General features: G+C 34.6%; 1 protein-coding gene across 1 annotated transcript; it reads right to left on the reverse strand.

The window, feature by feature from the left end:
• Positions 1-250: 250 nt before the first annotated feature.
• On the reverse strand, positions 251-18,950 carry MTNR1A (melatonin receptor 1A). The gene is made up of 2 exons (XM_003774443.2): positions 18,698-18,950; positions 251-1,188 (listed from the first exon to the last, which is right to left on the reverse strand). Exons 1-2 carry the CDS (start codon positions 18,948-18,950, stop codon positions 320-322), a joined length of 1,122 nt encoding a protein of 373 aa, XP_003774491.1. The 3' UTR covers positions 251-319.
• Between the last annotated feature and the right edge of the window lie 1,356 nt (positions 18,951-20,306).

Raw genomic sequence — 20,306 nt, forward strand, 5'->3', positions numbered from 1 at the left:
ATTTTTGATTTTTTTCTGAAAACTATCTGTTCATATCATTTAACCATTTTATTAATTAGGGAATGACTTTATTAATTAGGGAATAATTAGGAAAAGAGGCATAAACTCTTTTATTTAACTATAAGACAGGGTATTTTAAGTATTGTAGGACATTGCCAATTTTCAAGTCTCATGCTTCTTCAATTTTGATTTAAATTGTTTGAAACACAGATTCTTCAAGATTTCCTCAATCAAGGATCAGCTTCTCAGGAAAATATTCAACTACAGCTGTGCATATGAAGAAAAATAAATAAATTCATGTGTAGCAACAAGGTTTTTTTCACACAGAGTCCACTTTTAATTGATTGTTGTTGGTCATCAGAGGAGAGGGTTTGCTTTTCATTCTCTCTGGCACATCATTAGAGCTATCCACAAAGAATACTTTTGCTGAGCAAAGGGATATTATAATTCTTCTGTACTCCTTTCTGAAATTCTGATTCAGCAATCCATATATAATAGCATTAAGGCAGCTGTTAAAGTAGGCCATGTAGTAACTGGACACAAACAGCCATTCTGGAATTCTGGGAATGATCTTGACAGGGTTGATAGCCACTGCAAGACCTATAAAGTTTAAAGGGCCCCAACAGATGGCAAAAAGCACAAAGACCACGAACATGGTGACAAAGTTCCTGAAGTCATGTGGTTTCAGTTTGAGTTGGTTGTCAGGTTTCACTCTCCGTCTTATCTGAAGGACAAGGATCCATATCCTCAGGTAACAGAAGGTAACAATGATGATGGGAGTGATGAAATGAAAAGTTACAATGATTATTGTATATACTGAACTGACAGATTGTGCAAATGTGCAGGAAAAGACTCTGGGGTCATACTGGAGTGATCCAATCAGTAAATTGGGCACAATGGCCACAAATGTCAGCAGCCAAATTATAGCAACATAGCAGAGGGAATTCTTGTTACTATACAACTTGTCATACTTGAAACTATGGCAGATGTAGCAGTAGCGGTTAATGGCAATGCCAGTGATGTTGAATATGGATCCAATGACACTCAGACCCATCAGAAAACCACTAATTTGGCAGTGTAGGTATCCCAGGTTCCATCCATTGTGAAATATAGATGTAAGTACCAAGGGGTATGGGTAGACTGCCACAACCAAGTCTGCAATGGCCAGGCTTACCACAAATATGTTGCCTAGAAAAAAGATAATTATAAAATGTGTTAATTTCACTCTTAGCATTAATTTCATTTTCATTATATTGGCATTTCTGAAATTTCACTTTGCAGATGGAGTTTTGAATTCCAAATGATTTTTTTTCACTTATAAGGAAATATTAATATTTCATTATTATTAATTATTATTATATAATTATATTATTAAATAAATATATGATAAATAAATAATATATTATAATATATTATATTATTTATTAATAATTCATTTCTTATATAATTTCAAATCAAACTGTTCTTTTGATCAGTCAAATTACTAGAGATGCCATATAGAAATGCACAGAAAAAAATAACAACATTTGAAGAAATAATAAGTCAAGCATATTAAGAGATAGTGAAGCAAGTTGTGGTCCCTTTAAGAAGCTAGTCCTTTCAGATTGATTTATTCCTTTCTGATTCCCAACCCCTCCTAGCTGATGCATTATCAATTCAGGAAGCTAGGACCTTTGATTCACAAATCCTAGTCAAAAGCACCTCTTTGAATTTCAATAGGAAATCTGGGCTTGTCCCAGCCCCCACCGGATCACAGCCAACTTGGGACTCCACCCACGGACCCCTTTAGCTAAATCTCTCATTATAAAAGAGCCAAGCTGGGTCCTCTCTTTGCAGAGGTTCCAAACATGCCAGCCTTAAGCCTCACATGCCAAGGGTCTCTGCCTCTCTTCTTCCAATGCCCTCTTCTCTTTACCTAACACCTTTTACTACTAACTAGACTTTAACCTTACTTCCTATGCCCATAATAAACCTCTTTTATCAATCTAGTTTTTCAGGTCTGTAAATTCCTTTACAGGGGACTCTTGCACCCCGACTAGACCCTATTTAACTCTCCACCCTTGAGCCAAACCCAAAGGGGTTGTAGGGGAGCTTTATTTGACTCCCTGTTCCCCAAACCTGCCACTAGACCTCTTTTTCATTTGGGGACCCAAATCTAGACCTCATCAATAGCATACACACCTACACATGCACACACACACACACACACACACATACACACATCAAAATGAGGAAAGCTCAGCACTACCAGTGTTGTACCACAGTTCCCTTTTGATGTCCTGACCTAATTTCCCTAATTGTCCTATTCAGTTACTCTGCCTCAGGTTATAACCTTTCCCTCTAAATGTTTGATGAGATAAAGGTCTACCTCAGTTGCTCTGCCCAAAACTCCAGGCTACAATCATTCCCTCTTAAATGGTTGATGAGATAAAGGTTTTATATCTTTAGGTTATAATCATTCCTTCTTAATGTTTGACAGGATAAAGGTTTATCCATTTTAGACATCATTAGAATATCAGTAACCTCTCCAGTACCTCCCTTCATTATGTCATCCTAAGTGCCTCCTCCCATAAGGTCAGACCCATCCAGGTACCTCCCCCATTATGTCATTGTTCTTGTTATCCTATAAAAGAATCTTACTGTCTAATGTTCAATGCTGGATTCTTTGAGATGATAGTCTCACCCAGCCCTTGGACCAAGATCCATTTAATAAACTATTAAATTGGTCTCTAATCTCTATCTTGCTCAGTTTCTCCGGCATTACACCAGTACTCAAACTATCCAGAGCAATCATTTATCAAAATAATCTTATGCTGGAAACAAAACAGAAAAATGTATCTGTGGAAAAGACAATGAGACTTAGAACCACTTAGAACTTAGAATTGCTTACAACAATTCAGAATACAAACTTCTAGCAAAGGAATTCAATATTTGACAAGAACTTCTAGGTAAAATGAAAATCAATTTTGTGAAAAAATAGTCTAGTTGAGCATTGCATATCTCATGTCCTAATAAATTCCAGATCACCAAATAATATAAATAGAAATAACATGACATGAAAATTAAAGAATGAAAGATTATATATATTCCAAAATTATGGATAGGATAACAATTCCTAATCAGAAAAGCAAAAGAAGAAAGCACAAAAGATAATGTTATCTGGAAAAACTGAGCAAGACAGAGATTAGAGAACAATTTAATGGTTTATTAAATGGAGAGATTTACTGGGACCAAATAATCCATGTTTGGTCCCAGGGCTGAATGAGACTACCATCTCAAAGAATCCAGCCCTGAATGTCAGACAGCAAGACTCTTTTATAGGATAACAAGAACAATGACATAATGGGGGAGGTACCTGGATGGGGATAATGGGGGGGGAGGCACCTAGGATGACAAAATGGAGAGAGGTACTGGAGAAGTTACTGATATTCTAATGATGTCTAAAATAGATAGACCTTTATCCTGTCAAACATTAAGAAGGAATGATTATAGCCTAAAGATATAAAACCTTTATCTCATCAAACATTAAGAGGAAAAGGTTATAACCTGAGGCAGAGCAACTAAATAGGACAATTACAGAAACTGGGTCAGGACGTTAAAAGGAAACTGTGGCACAACAATAAAAAAGAGATATTGATTACATAAAACATAAAAGCTTTTGTATAAATAATATAACTACAAACATTTTCTAATATTTCTAAATCCTCACATTAAATGCTTCTTACTCAAATCAGACACTTAAAATCTATAGAGAACTGACACAAATGCCATTGCTTAACACATGCATATGCACATTTCCTCCTTATATCATTGGTCCTTTTCAAGAACAAAGGACAAACAACAATCTTTGAGTAGTTAGCTGCCCCAATGGGAATTGAATTGGCCAGTTCCAGTTGAGCAATGTTCCTTTCTTCTATCTTTCTTCCTTCCTCCCTCCCTTCCTTTCTTCTTCCCTTCCTTTCTTTCTTTCTTCCTTTTTTCCTCCCTTCTTTCCTTTCTTCCTCTCTTCCTTCCTCCCTCCTTTCCTCCTTTCTTTTTTCTATCCTTCTCTTCCTTTCTCCTTCCCTTCTTCCCTCCTCTCTTCCTCCTTTTCTCCCTCCTTCCCTCCCTTCTTTTCTTCCTCCTTTTCTCCTTGCCTCCCTCCATTCTTTCTTTCCTCCTTTTCTCCCTCCCTCCCTTCCTTCCTCCCTTCTTCACTCTCTTCCTTCCTCTCTCCCTTCTTTCCTCCCTCCCTCTCTTCCTTCCTTTTTTTCTTCCTTCATCTCTCCCTCTTTTCTTTCCCCCCTTCTTCCTTCCTCCATTCCTCCCTTCCTCTCTCTTTTTTCCTTCCTTCCATCCTTTCTTCTTTCCTCTCTTCCTCCTTTCCTTCCCTCCCTCTTCCTTCCTCCCTTTGTTCCTCTTTCCCTCACTATCTCCTCTTTCTTCTTTTCCTCTGTCCACACAAAGGATCATAATTTTTCATGTGGGTGCTCTATAAAAAGGATTACACATTTTGATCACTTAAACTTCTCAAGACATCTTGAAGAGGGAACCCCAAAACTGAAAAATCCTTAAAGGAGAAAACCTCCTTCCACTCTGCCTCAGTGAGGCGACTCCACCCCAAGCACAAACAATTTCATCTTTGTTATCTAGGTGGGGTAGACTCAGTCACGAAACCTATTGAATTCAATTCAAATTCTAAACCTAGCTGAAACCCAGCCAGGAGCCAACCTGGGACTCCACCCATAAGCCCCCTTCAGCTTGTAGTCAAAATCCCCATTATAAAAGAGAGAGCCAAACTAAAACCCTCTCTTTGCAAAGGTTGCAAACATGCCAGCTATGCCATGCTTGGCATCCCAAGTAGCCCCTGTCCACTGGAATACGGTTTCCAGTGCCCCTTCTCTTTACTCTCACCTAGTTCCTTAACTAGACTAGACTTTAATCTTACTTCCAATCCCCATAATAAACCTCTTTTATCAATCTTTCCTCTTTCTAATCATTTTGCCAATGCCCTAGTTTAATCACAACTTGGATTGTTTCAATAGCCTTCCATTGGAGTTCTTGTCTTATCTCACTCACTCTAATCCATACTCCACACAGCTACCAAGTGATTTTCCTAAAATACAAGTCTGACTATATTGCCTTCCACTTTTCCTCACTTAATAAATTAAGAGGTACCTCATTACCTGTAGGATCAAATATCAACTTCCTCTGTTTGGCATTTTAAATTCTTCATTATTTTTGTTCCAACCTGCCTTTCTAGTCTTATACCTTATTTATCCTTCCACACTCTACAATCCAGCTATACTGACCAGCTTGCTGTTCTAGACCCAGGGCATTCCCTCTTCGATCTCCACACCTTTGTACTGGTTGTCTTCCATACCTGTGATGCTATTATCCCTCATCCTGTCTCTTAAAGTCCCTGACTTCCATTCAGCTCAAATGCTACTTCCAAAAGATCTTTCCAAGCCACCCCCATTCCAAAATTTCTTTTCTAACATTACCTTCTAACTTTTCTGTATATATTTTGCATCTATTAGGTGTCCCAAAAGCCTTAGTACAGTATTAAGCTTTAGAAGCTTAACACAGCACTAAAATTTTTGGGACTTCCCTCCCTTCTTTGCTTAGAATGAGTATTCCTTAAGGGAAAAGATTTTTGTTTATGTATTTGTTTGCCCATCTTTAATATAGGGCGGACAAAAATGAAAATAACAATCAAAATCTTCAGAGAAACCAGGTACATCTGATAAAGACCTTTCAAATCATGTCACTTTCCATACTGGCAAAATTTATAAAAATCTGACATTTGGTCACTTTGCATAGTTCCAGAATTTAAAATAGAAAAATTCAACAACTTAAAAATATTAAGTATCTACTGAGTGCAAAGCAATGCACTAAGTGTTGAACAAACAATTGCAAAAATCAACAGATGCCCTCAGTCACTTACAAACTAACAGGACAATTTTAAGATAAACAGATAAATATGCTACCAAGAAGGACATCATAGAAACATTGAAGGAACCCAGAGTAATCTAAGGGTTAAGCAAATGAACTTTTATCCTTCATCCATAATACCCCTAAATTGGATAATTTTATCAAGTAAAGATTATTTCAAAGAAGTATATTTTAACATTAATAAGCTTAACTAAAGAAAAATGACTTTCCCCATTTTAATATACTTTTCAATAGAACTCTTATAAAAACATGCTTTCAAAAAATAAGCCATAATAAAGATAATAAAAGTGATGTTAACTATACTTAGCTTTAATTGCCAATAAAACAATTAGCTGTATTTTAATGTACATATATTATATAAGTCTACAAGTGGTTTGAAAAACACAGAAATGATAAAGAAATTGAACTTTTAAGTACATTCTCTTTGGATCACTAAATTCATGTCCAAATTTCATCAAGTCAAAATAACCTAATGCAAATATATAGCAAAAAAAAATGTTTTTCAAATACAATTATAAATAATATCACAACCAGTGCAGTATGACTTTCATCCTCTTTATATGTTCCATAATTTATATGTTCAGGTAATTATAGTCAATTTCTATTCAGATCATTATACTAATAGAACTATTAATATAATTTCCTCTGAACTTATGTACTTTAAAAAAAAAATTCAGAGGAAATTGTAAACTACAAGTTTTATATATATATATATATATAAAACAATGGCCATCATGAAGTTCAGCCCAATGTTGTTTTCTTGAAGTTTTCCATAACAAACTAGTTCATCATCCTAGCACTCACTCTACTGGCAATGGGCCTCTCTATACTTAGTCCACATGGTCCTTATTCACAACCTCTTGTCAAAGACTTTCTTGTCCGAGCTTATATAGTACTAGGCATAGTCCTTGAGAGCCTAACATCATCTCCATGTTACTTCAGAGTAAGACATCATTGGCTTAGTGATTGAATAATTAAATCATAGAAACTGTAAGACATTTAAAACTTCATCCTGGCTACTCCCTATAATCCTTTGCTCCAACCTCTAATAGATAGAGACCCAAAGGAAAAAAAAAATTACAAAATGGCTCCTTTATTCACTAATAATTCTCTTTATTATTTTAAACATATTTACATATTTGTCATGTTGTATAAGAAAAATCAGACCAAAAGGGTAAAAATTATGAGAAAGCAAAAGGAAACACAAAGGTAAAAACATACTTCAATCCACATTCAGTCTCCATAGTTTTCTCTTTGGATGCAGATGACATTTTCTATCCCAAATCTATTGAAATTGTCTTGAACCATCATATTGCTGAATTTTCTTTATTATTAAATATTATTTTAATTAAGTTTTCTTTTCTCTCCCTTCCATACCACAAAAGAAAAAAAAAAAGAAAGATAAACCTCTTTAAAAAAATCCCACATGCCAAAGTATGTGTCTCATTTCACATATTAGTTTCTGTCAAATATCAGGAGACGGGTAATACAGATCATCAAGCATTAGGAATCATAACTGGTCATAAATTTTTACATAGTTGTTCATTTTTACAATATTGTCATTTCATTAACCCATTATAATATCAAATATGATGATGAATACATTATTACTCTTTTTTGATCATAGCTTAATTTTACTGACACATAATTGAGATCAGGGGAATAAAGTGTGAATGACTTTATAATTAGAGCTAGAAGCAAACAAAATGGACTAATTTTAAAAAATTGTCTATACTTCCACAAGGAAGAAAAGGGATATGGAGAGGCTAAAAATGTTCTAAGAACCTGAAGCAAAAATTGCTTTTGTCTTGCTTTTATAACACAGGCTATAGCTACAGTTCTTCTTTTCAGATATACATACTTTCCCCTATATTTGAAATTTTCTTTGACCTCATTGTTCCCTCTAGTTATCATCCAATCTCCCCACTACTTTCCAAGTAAGAAATCTACAACTAGTTGCCTCCATTTTCTTCTCATTTATTTCTTTCTTAGCCCCTGTGATGTGATAGAGATTCCTCTATCATCTTTCTGAAGCTAAGGTAATATGGCTTAATAGTTCTGGAGATAGAAAGTCCAGGGTTTGAAACCTGTCACAGATACTTTGCAGCTATGGGAACAATTTCTTGTATCTGTCTTTTGAGCAGTATTCCATTTTAACATCTTAGGACATTATCATATGCTTATACTAAGAAATAATCTCTTGACTTCAGGGCTAGTGCTCTAGCCACTGCACCACCCATCTGCCCCTAAATATACTTTCTTAAGCATAAAGAAGAAATCAAGTTTTGATAAAGGGCACATATGCTCAGTAAATTTAAATGAAGATGACTGAACATTACATATGTCACCCTCCCCCAATCATACATAATATTATATGATAAGCACATTAGAGAATGGAGATGTTAAGTGCTCTGTAATTTCAAGTGAGGAAAGTCAGTACTAATTTGGGGCATTAGGGAAAGCTTCATGAAAGAAGTGATAGGTGGGTTTTAAAGAATAGGTGGTATGGGGCAGCTAGGTGGTGCAGTAGATAGAACACCAACCCTGACATCAGGAGGACCTGAGTTCAAATTTGGTCTCAGACACTTAACATTTCCTAGCTGTGTGACCCTGGGCAAGTCACTCAACTCCAACTGTCTCAGCAAAAATAAAACAACAACAAAAAAAGTGTTTTTAGTGCAAGTAACACTTAATAAATATTTCCTGTTCACTGTTGATCTTCCAGAGAAGAAATGGCACCAAAAACAACTTGATGCAATATTCCAGATGAGGTCTGATCAAGACAGAGTAAGAGGATTCTGTACTCTTGAAGTCTATGTCCTTCTTAATGGAACTCAAGATTGCATTAACTTTTTTTGATGTTCATATCACATTGTTGACTCATATTGATCTTATAGTGCACTCAAACTCCCAGATCTTTTTCAGGAAAAAAACTCTGCTATTCATCTATATTTTGCATACTAAACTAAATTTTCTCCAGAACTTGGAACTTGGAGAAGTCATGGTTATGAATGGACACAAGTTTAAATTGAAGAGACAGTGGTAGAAGAAATACAAATATATATTTATTGAAAAAAGAGATGTTATAATATTTTATATAACATTTTAAACAAGAAAATCTCTTTGAGGAATACATTATATACATTTAAGTAGATTAAGATAAGTACCAGCACATAAATAATGAAACAATACATTCTACTGAATGACTAATACGTTCCAGGAACAATATTGGGCACTAGGAAGACAAAAATCCCTATTCTCAAAGAGTTTTCAACATAAAAAGGATACAATATATAGATGTTTATGATAGTCTTTTGAAGAAGAGTCAGGGATGCCATGGAGGGCAACTATCACTCTCTCCCAATAAATACCTTTGGCCATATTATGAGATAAATAGTCCTAGTTGGGGGAGGACATTCATGGCTCATTGTAGCTTTTTTGGGGGGGAATCTTGATGTTCTTTTCTTATCACTCCTTCTGAACCAAACAAAAACTGAATACATACATAATTATGAAAGAATTTTGAAAAATTTAATTCTAAAATATTGAGAATAAGGAAGGAGAAAAGAGAGTTTTTATTCACTTATGATACATTCAAGCCCCCTGGACCAAATAATATTAGCTAACATTTACATAATGCTTTAAGGCTTGCAAGCTCTTTCCATGCATTGTCATTTGAACCTCACAGAAACCATGTGAGATGGGTACAATTATTATTCCTATTTGACACATGAGGAAACTAAGACGCATAAAGATTTAAATAATTTTCTCAGAATCACACAACTAGCAAATGTCTGAGGCAAGATTCACACCCAGATCTTTTGACTCCAAGTCCTTTACTATTGTGCTATCTAGCCCCCTGTTCATCACATAACCTTTATCCTCAGGTACTGAAATAATAGGCCCTTTTGTGAGGCAGCTTAATGACATAGTGGATAGAGCGCCAGGGCTTGGAATCAGGACTCATTTAAATCTGGACATTTCCTAAATGAGTGACTCTGGACTAGTCATATAATCCTATCAGTCTCAGGCTCCACATCTGTAAAATAAGCTGGAGAAGGAAATACTAAAATTCTCCAATGTATTCATCAAGAAAACCTCAAATGAACTCATGAAGAGTTGGACATGACAGAAAACAACTGAACAACAACAAAGCTTCTTCGAGCTCTAAGTCTATGATCCTATGGTACTTTGGCAGTTTTCAGGTTTTTGATGCCATCATACCATTCTGTAAAGAGTTCAAATGTTTTCATCAAAGAAGGAATGTATCCAGATTTCATCTCCCTTTATTTTTCTACTCTTTTTAATACCTCACTCCTTCACTTTATGCACTTTGGCAATCCCAAAGTTTTGAGGAAATAAAAGTATCCCTTACTCATAAAAACTCCTTTTTCTTCACTTAAATCCACTAATTACCTACAACTAAAAAATTCAGATACTCTATTTTAATCCTTTTTTGGATAGATAATTATGGATAAGTCTGAAAATCACAATGTTTTGATTTGCCAATATAGACAGTGGACATGAGCAACACATTAAAAGCAAAGTGTTATAAAGAAGAACTAATATAAAGAAATATATGGTCCAAAAAAGAAGATGAGCTCATCAAAGGAAAAGAGTAAGAGATAAGCAATGAACAACTGAAATCATCACTGTTGTTATATGAGATGTAAAGAGAAAATGAGAAAGACTCCAGAAGTTGGGGGAACTTATGTGGCAACTTTAGAAGAGGTCAGGACCAATAGTCACATAGAATGGGGAAGCATATATGCCCTATGAACCTCCATCATTTCAAGGAAGACTCTTGTCAATTGCATGTGAGTATTTGTCAAATGGTGATATGTGGACATTACAATAGAGTTAAGGATAATGAACTTGAATGATTTAATTGATAGAGGGAATTCTCATGTAAGGAAACACTCTCTACTAATTCAGATTCAACACCTTCTTTGTAAATTACAGTCTAGAGAGTTGCCTAGAGTAATTTGAGATCATATAACCATTAGGTGTCATAATTAGGACTTGAATGCAAATCTTCCTGGTTTCAAGGTCAACTATTATGCAATATTTTCTCTCCTTAGAATGTCATTGAATTCTGAATTATAACCACAGTTTTAAAAAGTCAGGATGCAAACAAACTATTAATTAAATATTTTGAGAAAAGAAAATAATCAGATTCCTAGTTAAAAAATAATGTCTAGCCTCTGATGACTCATAGGTGTGTCTTTTAATGTATTTGGCCAATAGAATTGAGGTAGGAATAGGCCCACATATTAAAAAGTCCTTCACTTGTGGGTAATCTCCTTGGAGGTAGGAACATAAATTACACTTCTTTTATACCCCACACATATCTATCAAATTGATCAATTAATCATCTAGAATTCACTTTGTGCTAGAATATTTAAATCATTAAGCAGAAAAATGAATCATTACTGAAAGGGAAAGATTCACTTATTTAATGAGTATAACATCTTCAGTGGAAAATAAACAGCTTCAAATCCTTGAGAGTTAAATTTCCCTCTTGGAACAAAGTTATGAGTCACTTTACTATGAGTAAAGGATTGGTAGGAAGAAGTTATGTTGATGTTTGTGGTACTGAAACACAAGACTCTTCAAACACTTTGACCTCCGCTCAGTAGCAAACAGGTATTGCTGCTGAAAATATGGTTGAGCCAAGGCAATAGCCTAATCTATTTGAGTTGTGGCACAGGCAAATATATATAAGGGTCAAAACTGAGAATTAGTTCTCAGATAACTAATTTCAAAACACCTGTCAGTGGATACATGTAGATAGTGATCTTATCCTCCTGTGAAGTACCTTTCATATATATATATATATATATATATATATATATATATGTATATATTTCCTTTTATATTTTTTTTTGAGACTTGGCATCCTTATATTGGCCCCAGGCTGCAAGTGCAGCTGCCACTCATGAGCCAGATCCTAATGTTGATTATCACAGGAAATTTGTCCATTTTTCAAATCTGAGCAAGTTACCCCTTTCTAGGCAACCTGGTAATCTGCTTCCAGAGAGACATGATAGAGGTACCAGGAAATACTGATACCTCCATCAACTTTAGTCCTTGTAAGCTCAGAACTCCTGAACTGAAGATAAGAACGCCTTTAGTGTACTCCAAATCAAGGACTATATATATGTCTTGACCAACTAAAATACTTTTTATTTAATACAGAAAATCTTTGTTATCATTAATTTTACATTTTCAAGAGTTGCTTTAAATAATAAATATTATATAAATGTTTATGTATTCATATCTATATCTATCTATCTATATATGCATTTAATATATTTTCAGCCTGTTAATATAGTTACTGTAAAATGTTTTCCTTTAAAAAATACATTTTGGTAATTATTGAAAACACTAATAGAAAACTATCTTTCATAATTTTTACATACTGAATATAACTTCTTGGTTTGCATTTTCTCTAAATACAATTCATAATGCTGGGCTCTTGGAAAATAATTCCTTTCTCATCTCAAGCTCTTCACAGGAATCAACAAAAATGTGATCAAATTTCCCAGAAGCTATTACTTCTAATTTTATTGAACAAGCGCCACAAATAATCATTATATGGTAATTGATTCTCAATATTCTCTTGAACAATTTAAGATTTTATAATCATAATTTAAGAAAAGAATTTCAGCAGAAGATTGAAATACCAAAGAAATTGGAAATCAAAATTAAGGATTGTTGTCTGCAAATCTGAAAAACATCCTGAAGCACAGGCAGTTAAAGATTTTCACCTATGCAGTCTACCTAGGAAGTCACAGACCATCAAGGCCAGTCTAAGCTTATCAAAGCATTAAGCTACTAAATAGATGTTTTTAGATTAAAAAAATTTTTTTATTTTTCCATCCAGTGGTGGCATTATTATCCGAAAAATCTATAACTAGAAAGAGGAGTGGGCTGATCATATAGCAAGAACAAGAGATAATAAAACGATAGAACTCCAGTATCTCAAGATTATATTATATATAATATATGTATATATTATATTCCTAATAATAAGCACATAGTAAGCGCTTAAGGAATGAATGAATATCATAGCTAATTTTATATAGTGCTTATTATGTGTCAGACACTGTACTAAGCATTTTATAATTATTATCTTATCTTCCCAACAACCTTGGGAAGTAGATATTATAATTTGCTACATTTTACAGATAAGGAAACAGAGGCAAACAGAGTTTAAGTGACTTGTTCAGAATCACAGCTACTTTTACACATATAGAATATTATATATATGTACATGTATATATATATATATATATATATATATATGCATGTACATGCATACATACACACATATTTACTCAATCCTTAGCTTTCAGGGAGGATGTTCATGAAAATAAGTACAGGAGTTAAAAAAAAAAAAAAAGCAAATGTTTATATACTGAAACTATAGGAAATAGAGTTAGATTCCCACAACCAGCAAAAACTATTGCTAGAAATTGCTGAAAATATACTTTTCTATATAATTTTTTATAATAAAACTTTAATGCTGGTAATTTTTCCTAACAAAGTAACCATTAAATAATCCATAAAAGACAGTACAGAAAATAAAATTGGTAGGATGAAGAATATTTTTCTCATTAGTAATTTCCTCAAATTCTGTGAGCTTTTGTGTTGATCTCAATTATAAAAAATTCTCAGAAAATAATATTTTTCATAAATCTACACTATCATAAATACTATGCAGTAAATAAAATTCTTAAAACTAAAACATTTTTAACTTTAATCTTATCTTCTACTGTATCAGATGGTGGTGTAATGGTTGGACTGTATATACTACACTTCCGTAAAGTTCTCTATCCTGACTGCCTTCTGAAAACCAAGGGAGAGATTGTTGGAACTTAAATCATTGAATATGTATAGATTGGCAAAATCTCAACATCACTTCTGATTCTATCCTTCATAGCTGGTTGTTGTTATTAGAGATCATGAAGTATACATCAGCTTGAAATAATCCATCACCTTCATCTGTTTTGTGGGTTTTCAAGATCCTTAAGGCTCTCAGAGTTTTGGGAGAATACCAGTGGTGAGTTGGTATTTACCCTGGAGGCTGTGTTAGATAGAATAGACAATTTCTCAATTTCTCTAGTCAGTTGGTTGATTAGGCCAATAGTAGCTGCAGGCACAATTTATCTAACATCTTTATTTTCTCAATAAATCACATCACTAACTTTGAACACTTGAGTTTAGAGCCTATGGACTTACACTACACCTTGAGGGCATAACTGTAACACAAAACTTGAGTTTTAATTGAAAACAATGAACATATGCAACAAATATACAGGGAGATTATGATGTAAAGATTTACATTATAATGGCAGGGTGAATAAGACCAGTGAAGTGCTTAGTAAGATACCAGCGCTCAACAAAGTTCCAATCATTGAGTCTCTCATTTTTTTCTATTGTACATACCCACAAATATGAAAATGAAGTTACTATTAAAATCATGCAAATACCTTAAGTCAAGAAAGTCAAGTCAAAAGAATGTCAAGGAGTAACAAGCATGTTAGCTAGGAAAAAACTCTCCATTGTTTTGGGTGGCTCTTTTATAGAAGATTTTGGGGGATATACATAGAAAAAAATTGCTCAGTATCAAAAGGTAAAGAAAGAACTAGTTTGATCTGCATAAGCCTGATGCTGATGAAATTGCAAACCCATCAAATCACTGGGAGGGAAAGCCAGGCAGAATCCCAGGCTTTACTTACATAAAGTCAGCTTTTTTAAGCTGTGGAGCAGAATCTGCTTTGCAAAAGGGCTAAAGGAGACAGTGACTCAGGAAAGATGCAAGGGTCAAATTTATTATATATATATATGCACAAATAACTCTCACCTAAAGAAATGCATTTTTCTGAGTAAATTCAAATCAAACTGTAGAAAAGTCATATCAGAGTGAATTTACTCCTACTAAGTAAATGAATCCTAGAGATTATTTAATATGATTTGCAAAGACAAGGCTATCTCTGGACTAGACACTGTCAAATCTCAAAATCAGCATTATCTGCCATTGCCACTATCAACCAACATAAGATTATGAAACATAAGATTTTGTTATCTTGAAACCGCTGCATTTTAACTTGAAACATGTAAACTAGGGATTAAAGAATAATTTGTGTGAAAGTTAAAACCTTAATATTTGTTATATTTCTTAATTTTATATATTTTTTCATAATAAAATATAATAAACTAGCTTCCAAAATAAAAGACCTGTAACTTTTCAAGCATGGAAAATATCTCAGAATTATGTGTTACATATATTTGAAATTTTCAAAACTCAAATTTAATTGTTCTCCGTTTTGTCTCTAATTTTTAAAATGAAATGCTATTTTTCATTATGTGTTAGGGACCTATCATGTATTGATTAGTTATCCTCATTTTGCATTTGTGGAATCTTCAAACTATAAAAAAGATTAGGTTACTTGTCTAAAGTAACATACTAAATAAATGTCTGAGGGAAGCTTTGAATCTGTCTTCATGATTCAGTACTAAAGTCTCTCACTATTCAGTACATAGTAATAATAATAATAATGTTGAAATTTCCCTATACATAGAAAGAAAATACAATTGATTCTATCAATTGGACATAATTTCAATTTTTCTCTTTGAAAATGTGGAGAGAGATTTCACTGAGAGATTTTCAATGACAGATTTTCAAACTTTAAAAGAAACATTAAAATCTTTTTATGGCTATTATCCTAAAAAAAAAAAAAATGTGCATGACTTGTTTTGTTAGTCCAATGATTTGCTACATAAAATTTGTAAAAGCATATTCTCATTTTCCTTGTTTGGAGAAGATCAAATTTAATTCTTATATAAAAGTTCATGAACAAAGTACATATTGACACATTTTTTATATAGTTTTTTCTTCATATAATTATAAAATAATTGAACCCCAAAAAAGTTTTGACTTCTTAAAGTCATAGACTAGTTAAAGGCTGAACAACACCCAGGACCCAGGTTTCTTACATCAGGGTTCTCAACTGCAAGGTTTCACATTGTCCTATCTACAAACTCTGAACTCACCAGCACTCCACTCTGACCCAGGGAATCTATGAATGCTAGAAAGAAGAGTGAAGTTCTGTTCTTTGTGTAAAAGTAGAGAAAATGAAACTTGATCCTTCAGTAAAATTCCAGAAACAAAAGCACTAAACATTTCCTTTAAAAATAAAATGGCTTAAAAATATAAAATGGCTTACATCTTAACTCCAAAGGAAAATTCAAATTCTAAAGTCAGGTGTCTTGAATTCTTGCTCTATTTTTCTCTATCCCCAGCCAACCATCTCTATTGCCAATGAAATAAATCCAGCAGGAATAAAGAGAATGAAAAGCAATAAGGCTTTACATAATGATCTTTGGTGAGTCACATAAAATAACCACATTTATCTAAAAAACATATTATAAACTGTCCTCCAGGTAAAAAGTTCTTTTTTATTGTGGCTATCATTAAAAATGGTCATTACAGAAAGCACTAGTGAGACAGCTGTAGACAAAGTCCCAGCTAGGCAATACAATTTTATATTCTTCCTCAGTAGTGGTCGTATTTTTGGAATTTTTAACATATTTCAATATGAAGCTCCTGAATAAAATATGATTAAAGTTGGAAGGAAATTCTTAAAGCTTTTTTTTTTTCTTGATACAATTTTCTATGCAGCATGGTATCTGAAGCAGTGGACAGAAAACTAGACTTGAAACAAGGAAGACCAGGCTAAAGACTTGTCTCTGACACATGGTCCCTGTGTGATTCTGGGTACTTACTCTCTTGGTCAAAAATTCTTAACTTTTTTTGCGTGTCATGAATCTGGTGAAGCCCATGACTTCCTCAGAATATTTCACAAATATTTATTTAGTCCTCACAATGGTGAATCTTTCCCTAGTATGATAAATTATTCCTATCTGCAAGGATCTTACAATCATATTTATGCTCAATTAAAAGAGTAAATTCATTTTTCTCTTTTCCATACTGGATAGAGCCCTCCTAAGGTGGAGGGGGGGAACATGGGAGTACACAGAAAAGTGCACATATGAGAAATCTTTCCTTCTTAGTAGTTCTCCCTATCATGTCAATTTCCTTTGTGTGCTTGTGTGTGTGTGATATCACCTCTCCTTAGAATGTAAGCCTCTTGAGGGTAGAGGATGTTTCATTTACATCTTTGTCTCTGTAAGAAACAGCTTGTTATAAGGGATAACTACTGGATTTTCAGTCAGGAAAATCTGTACTCTGATCTCCCATTATCTCTTTATCTCTTTATCTGAAAAGTGGAAATAAGAATACTCATAAGACTTAACTCAAAGAGTTTTTTTAAGAGTTAAATGTGATTATAAAAAGAGCTAAATTAAATTTAAAAATAATCAAAAGAGCTATCTAGATTGTAAGTATTAATGTATCCAAAATAGGATACATACTATCTTATGTACATAGTAGGCACTTATAGAGAGATCTGTTGGATTAAAAAATAAACATCTTCACTTGGATGATTTTCTCACAAATGGGAAAATATTGCATCAATGTATAACCAAAACACAATGCTAAAATATTTAATTTCCTCTAGTTTTTGAAAGATTTGCAGAAATTCACCTGAAATAAAACCATTTATCTTCCTTTTATAGGTTAAACTGTTTTAAAGAAACAAACAAAAAAAGAAATTGATATTTAATTGGCATATTCATGATGTTACAAATGAAGCATTTTGAGGATCTCTATAGTTTATTCATCCATTCATAGTTCATTGATTTATTCAGTGAAAATTTGTTAAGCACTGAGACTAGACACAAAGAAATAAATGAGATAGAATCCATGGCCTTCATGCCTTCTCCTGGCCGTGCATTTGTTCTTGTATTAATAATTAAGCTTTGTAACATCTTATATTTCTTATAATTATATGTAAACAGGCTATATACATACAAACACTTCTATTTCAAAACAAATGACTAAAATACACAACTCAAATTGTGGAAAGAAATTACACCAAGGATTCTTAACTTGAGATCCATAAACTTTTTAAAAAAGTAATTTGTTAAGCAGTATAACTGGTTTACTTCTTAATCATATTTTAAAATTCATTTAAAAACAGTATTCAAAAAGGTACAGAGACATTGCAAGATGCCAAAAAGTGTCCAAGACACTAAAAAAAGATTAAAAACTCCTGGTATACAATAGTTGATTTTGTAAACCTGATGTCTACAACTTAACAATAAACAAAAACAAAAACAAAAAAAAAAGCCTGCTTTTAAATTTTTCTTTCAGGAAATAGAAACCAATTCTAGCTAAATTTAATGCATTTTTTGGGGGGTAATCTGAAGACAATATTTTGTTTTCAAAGGAGTAATTTGGATTAAACACTTTAAGAAGAGAATGCTTGTTGCTGAAATCTATGAACTCTTACGGAAAACCAGGCTAAATAAATATAAGACAGGTAGATAGATAATAGGACAAAGACAGACAGGTAAATAGAAAACCAAGTGGGGAAAAGATCTTTCTATAAGCTTTGTTCAATACCAAAAGAAGTTTTAGGGAGAAAATTCAATGAAAGTAAAGTTTAGTTCAATACGAGAAAAATTCAGAGTGAAAGAACTCTAGAACTGCGATAGGACGACTTTAGGAGCACCTCACAAGTATCATTCCAACACTCTCTCACCGTGACTTCTTTTCACTCCCATTTTTCTGAGGGTTTTTTTGTTTGTTTGTTTGTTTCCATTTCCCACGTGGCTCCCGAGTTATTTTTTTTACCTGCATTCCTCAACTTTTTGTTCCGATACACCGAAAGGATGACCAGGATGTTGCCCAAGATGTCCACTACAATAGTACAGATGAGGATAGATGCAAGAGTAAAAGGTACCCATGCGGGACGTTTTAAGACCCTCTCCTCCTGTCCCGGATCGTGCCGGGAGTAGTTGAGCAGCCCGGTGCTGTTCTCCATCATTTTGTTGTCCTGAAATAAAATAACAGGGTCTCCCTCTGTCTCAAGCCCCTGCATCTCCATCGCTCTCTGGGCGTGGGAATCCCTCAGACAACTTCCAGAGGCTCTCAAGTTTTTGCTATTCTTCCACTAAGCAAATACGCAAGCGGGGAGTGGCAGTAAGAGTGAGGATGGATCACTTGTACTATAGGCAAAGACTAAGCGAAAACTACAGTTACACCTCCTCTGAGGACCCTCTCCTCCCTGGGAGGAGGGTTCCTCTTACTTCTCCTCAGAGTTGAAGTTGCACCGCTCTGCAATTCCTTCTCCTCCCCTAGATCTCCCAACTTCTCTTCTAAGACTGAAACTGCACCCCTTCTCTCTCGAAGTCTCCCTCCTCCTCCTCGGATACTGAAGCTGAACTCTTTTTGAGAATCCCCCTTCTACTCCTTAGGAGTGTCTCTCTTCTTATGATCTGAAGTTGCACCCTCCCCTCTGGGTTCTTCTTTCACTTCCTGAATCTCCCTCCTTCTCCTGAGTCTTAACCTGCCCCCCTTCTGCGGTTCTCCTGATCTTCAGGGTTCTCCCTCCTCCTCAGGGGTGGAAGCTGCACCCCTCTAGGGCACTCTTTCTCCTCCCCAAGGATCCTAGCTGTTCCAGCCCATCAGTTCGAGGCAAGTCCCTCCGGAACGTACAACTGCCCGATTCAATCTCTTTTTATAGCGTCTCACTCGCCTTCTCCTCGCCTCCCACTACCTCCAGGTGACATCTAGCGTGGATGACCAGGTCCTAGCGCCTCAGGGGAACTGGGGACCCAGCCCCAGTGCTGTGTGCCAACAGCACCCCATAGCGACGACCTGGAGTCTAGCTTTTCATTCACCAGCAAGAGTAAACCAGGGGAAAAGCGCAGGGACTCTGGGGAGCTCGCTTCAAACATCATTAATTTAGTCATCATATTTGTCCCAGGGTATTCTTACAGCCAATGATTCTCCTTCATCCTCAAAGTGATTGGCCCGGAAGCGAGGCCACCTGCTAAAGACCAGAACAAAGTCTAGCGAAATACCATGGCACAATGGAAAAAGCACTGCCTGGAGTCACAGGGCCTCCGTCCCAGTTCTGCCTCTTCTTACCTATGTGATGTTAAACAAGTGGTAGCCCTGGGTCCTCTCCTTTGACATCTGTGATATCAAATCTGTGGCACTTACCATCTGCTTGTGTGTGTTAAATGAGATGATATATGTAAAATCCTCGTTCATAGATTAGTGAAAGCTGAAGGAGTTTTTATTTGCCTCTGCATGAAGGAGGGTTAAATACCCAACATATGCCTTCTTCCTGAGACCTTAGAAAATAATTTGAATGAACTTTCTAAAAAGTAGCTTTTTGAGTAGGTTATGCTACAATTTTCAATACCAACTTCTAATTCCTACTCCATGCTAGAAT

The sequence above is a fragment of the Sarcophilus harrisii genome, chromosome 6 (genome assembly GCF_902635505.1).
Source record: "Sarcophilus harrisii chromosome 6, mSarHar1.11, whole genome shotgun sequence".
In the NCBI taxonomy this organism is placed as follows: domain Eukaryota; kingdom Metazoa; phylum Chordata; class Mammalia; order Dasyuromorphia; family Dasyuridae; genus Sarcophilus; species Sarcophilus harrisii.

Bases quoted from the DNA above. Each gene is read 5' to 3' on its own strand.
- MTNR1A (XM_003774443.2), bottom strand. From the start codon at position 18,950: ATGGAGATGCAGGGGCTTGAGACAGAGGGAGACCCTGTTATTTTATTT. The intron at 1,189-18,697 runs GTAAAAAAAATA...TCTTTTTTCTAG, and splicing joins CAAAAAGTTGAGGAATGCAG to GCAACATATTTGTGGTAAGC.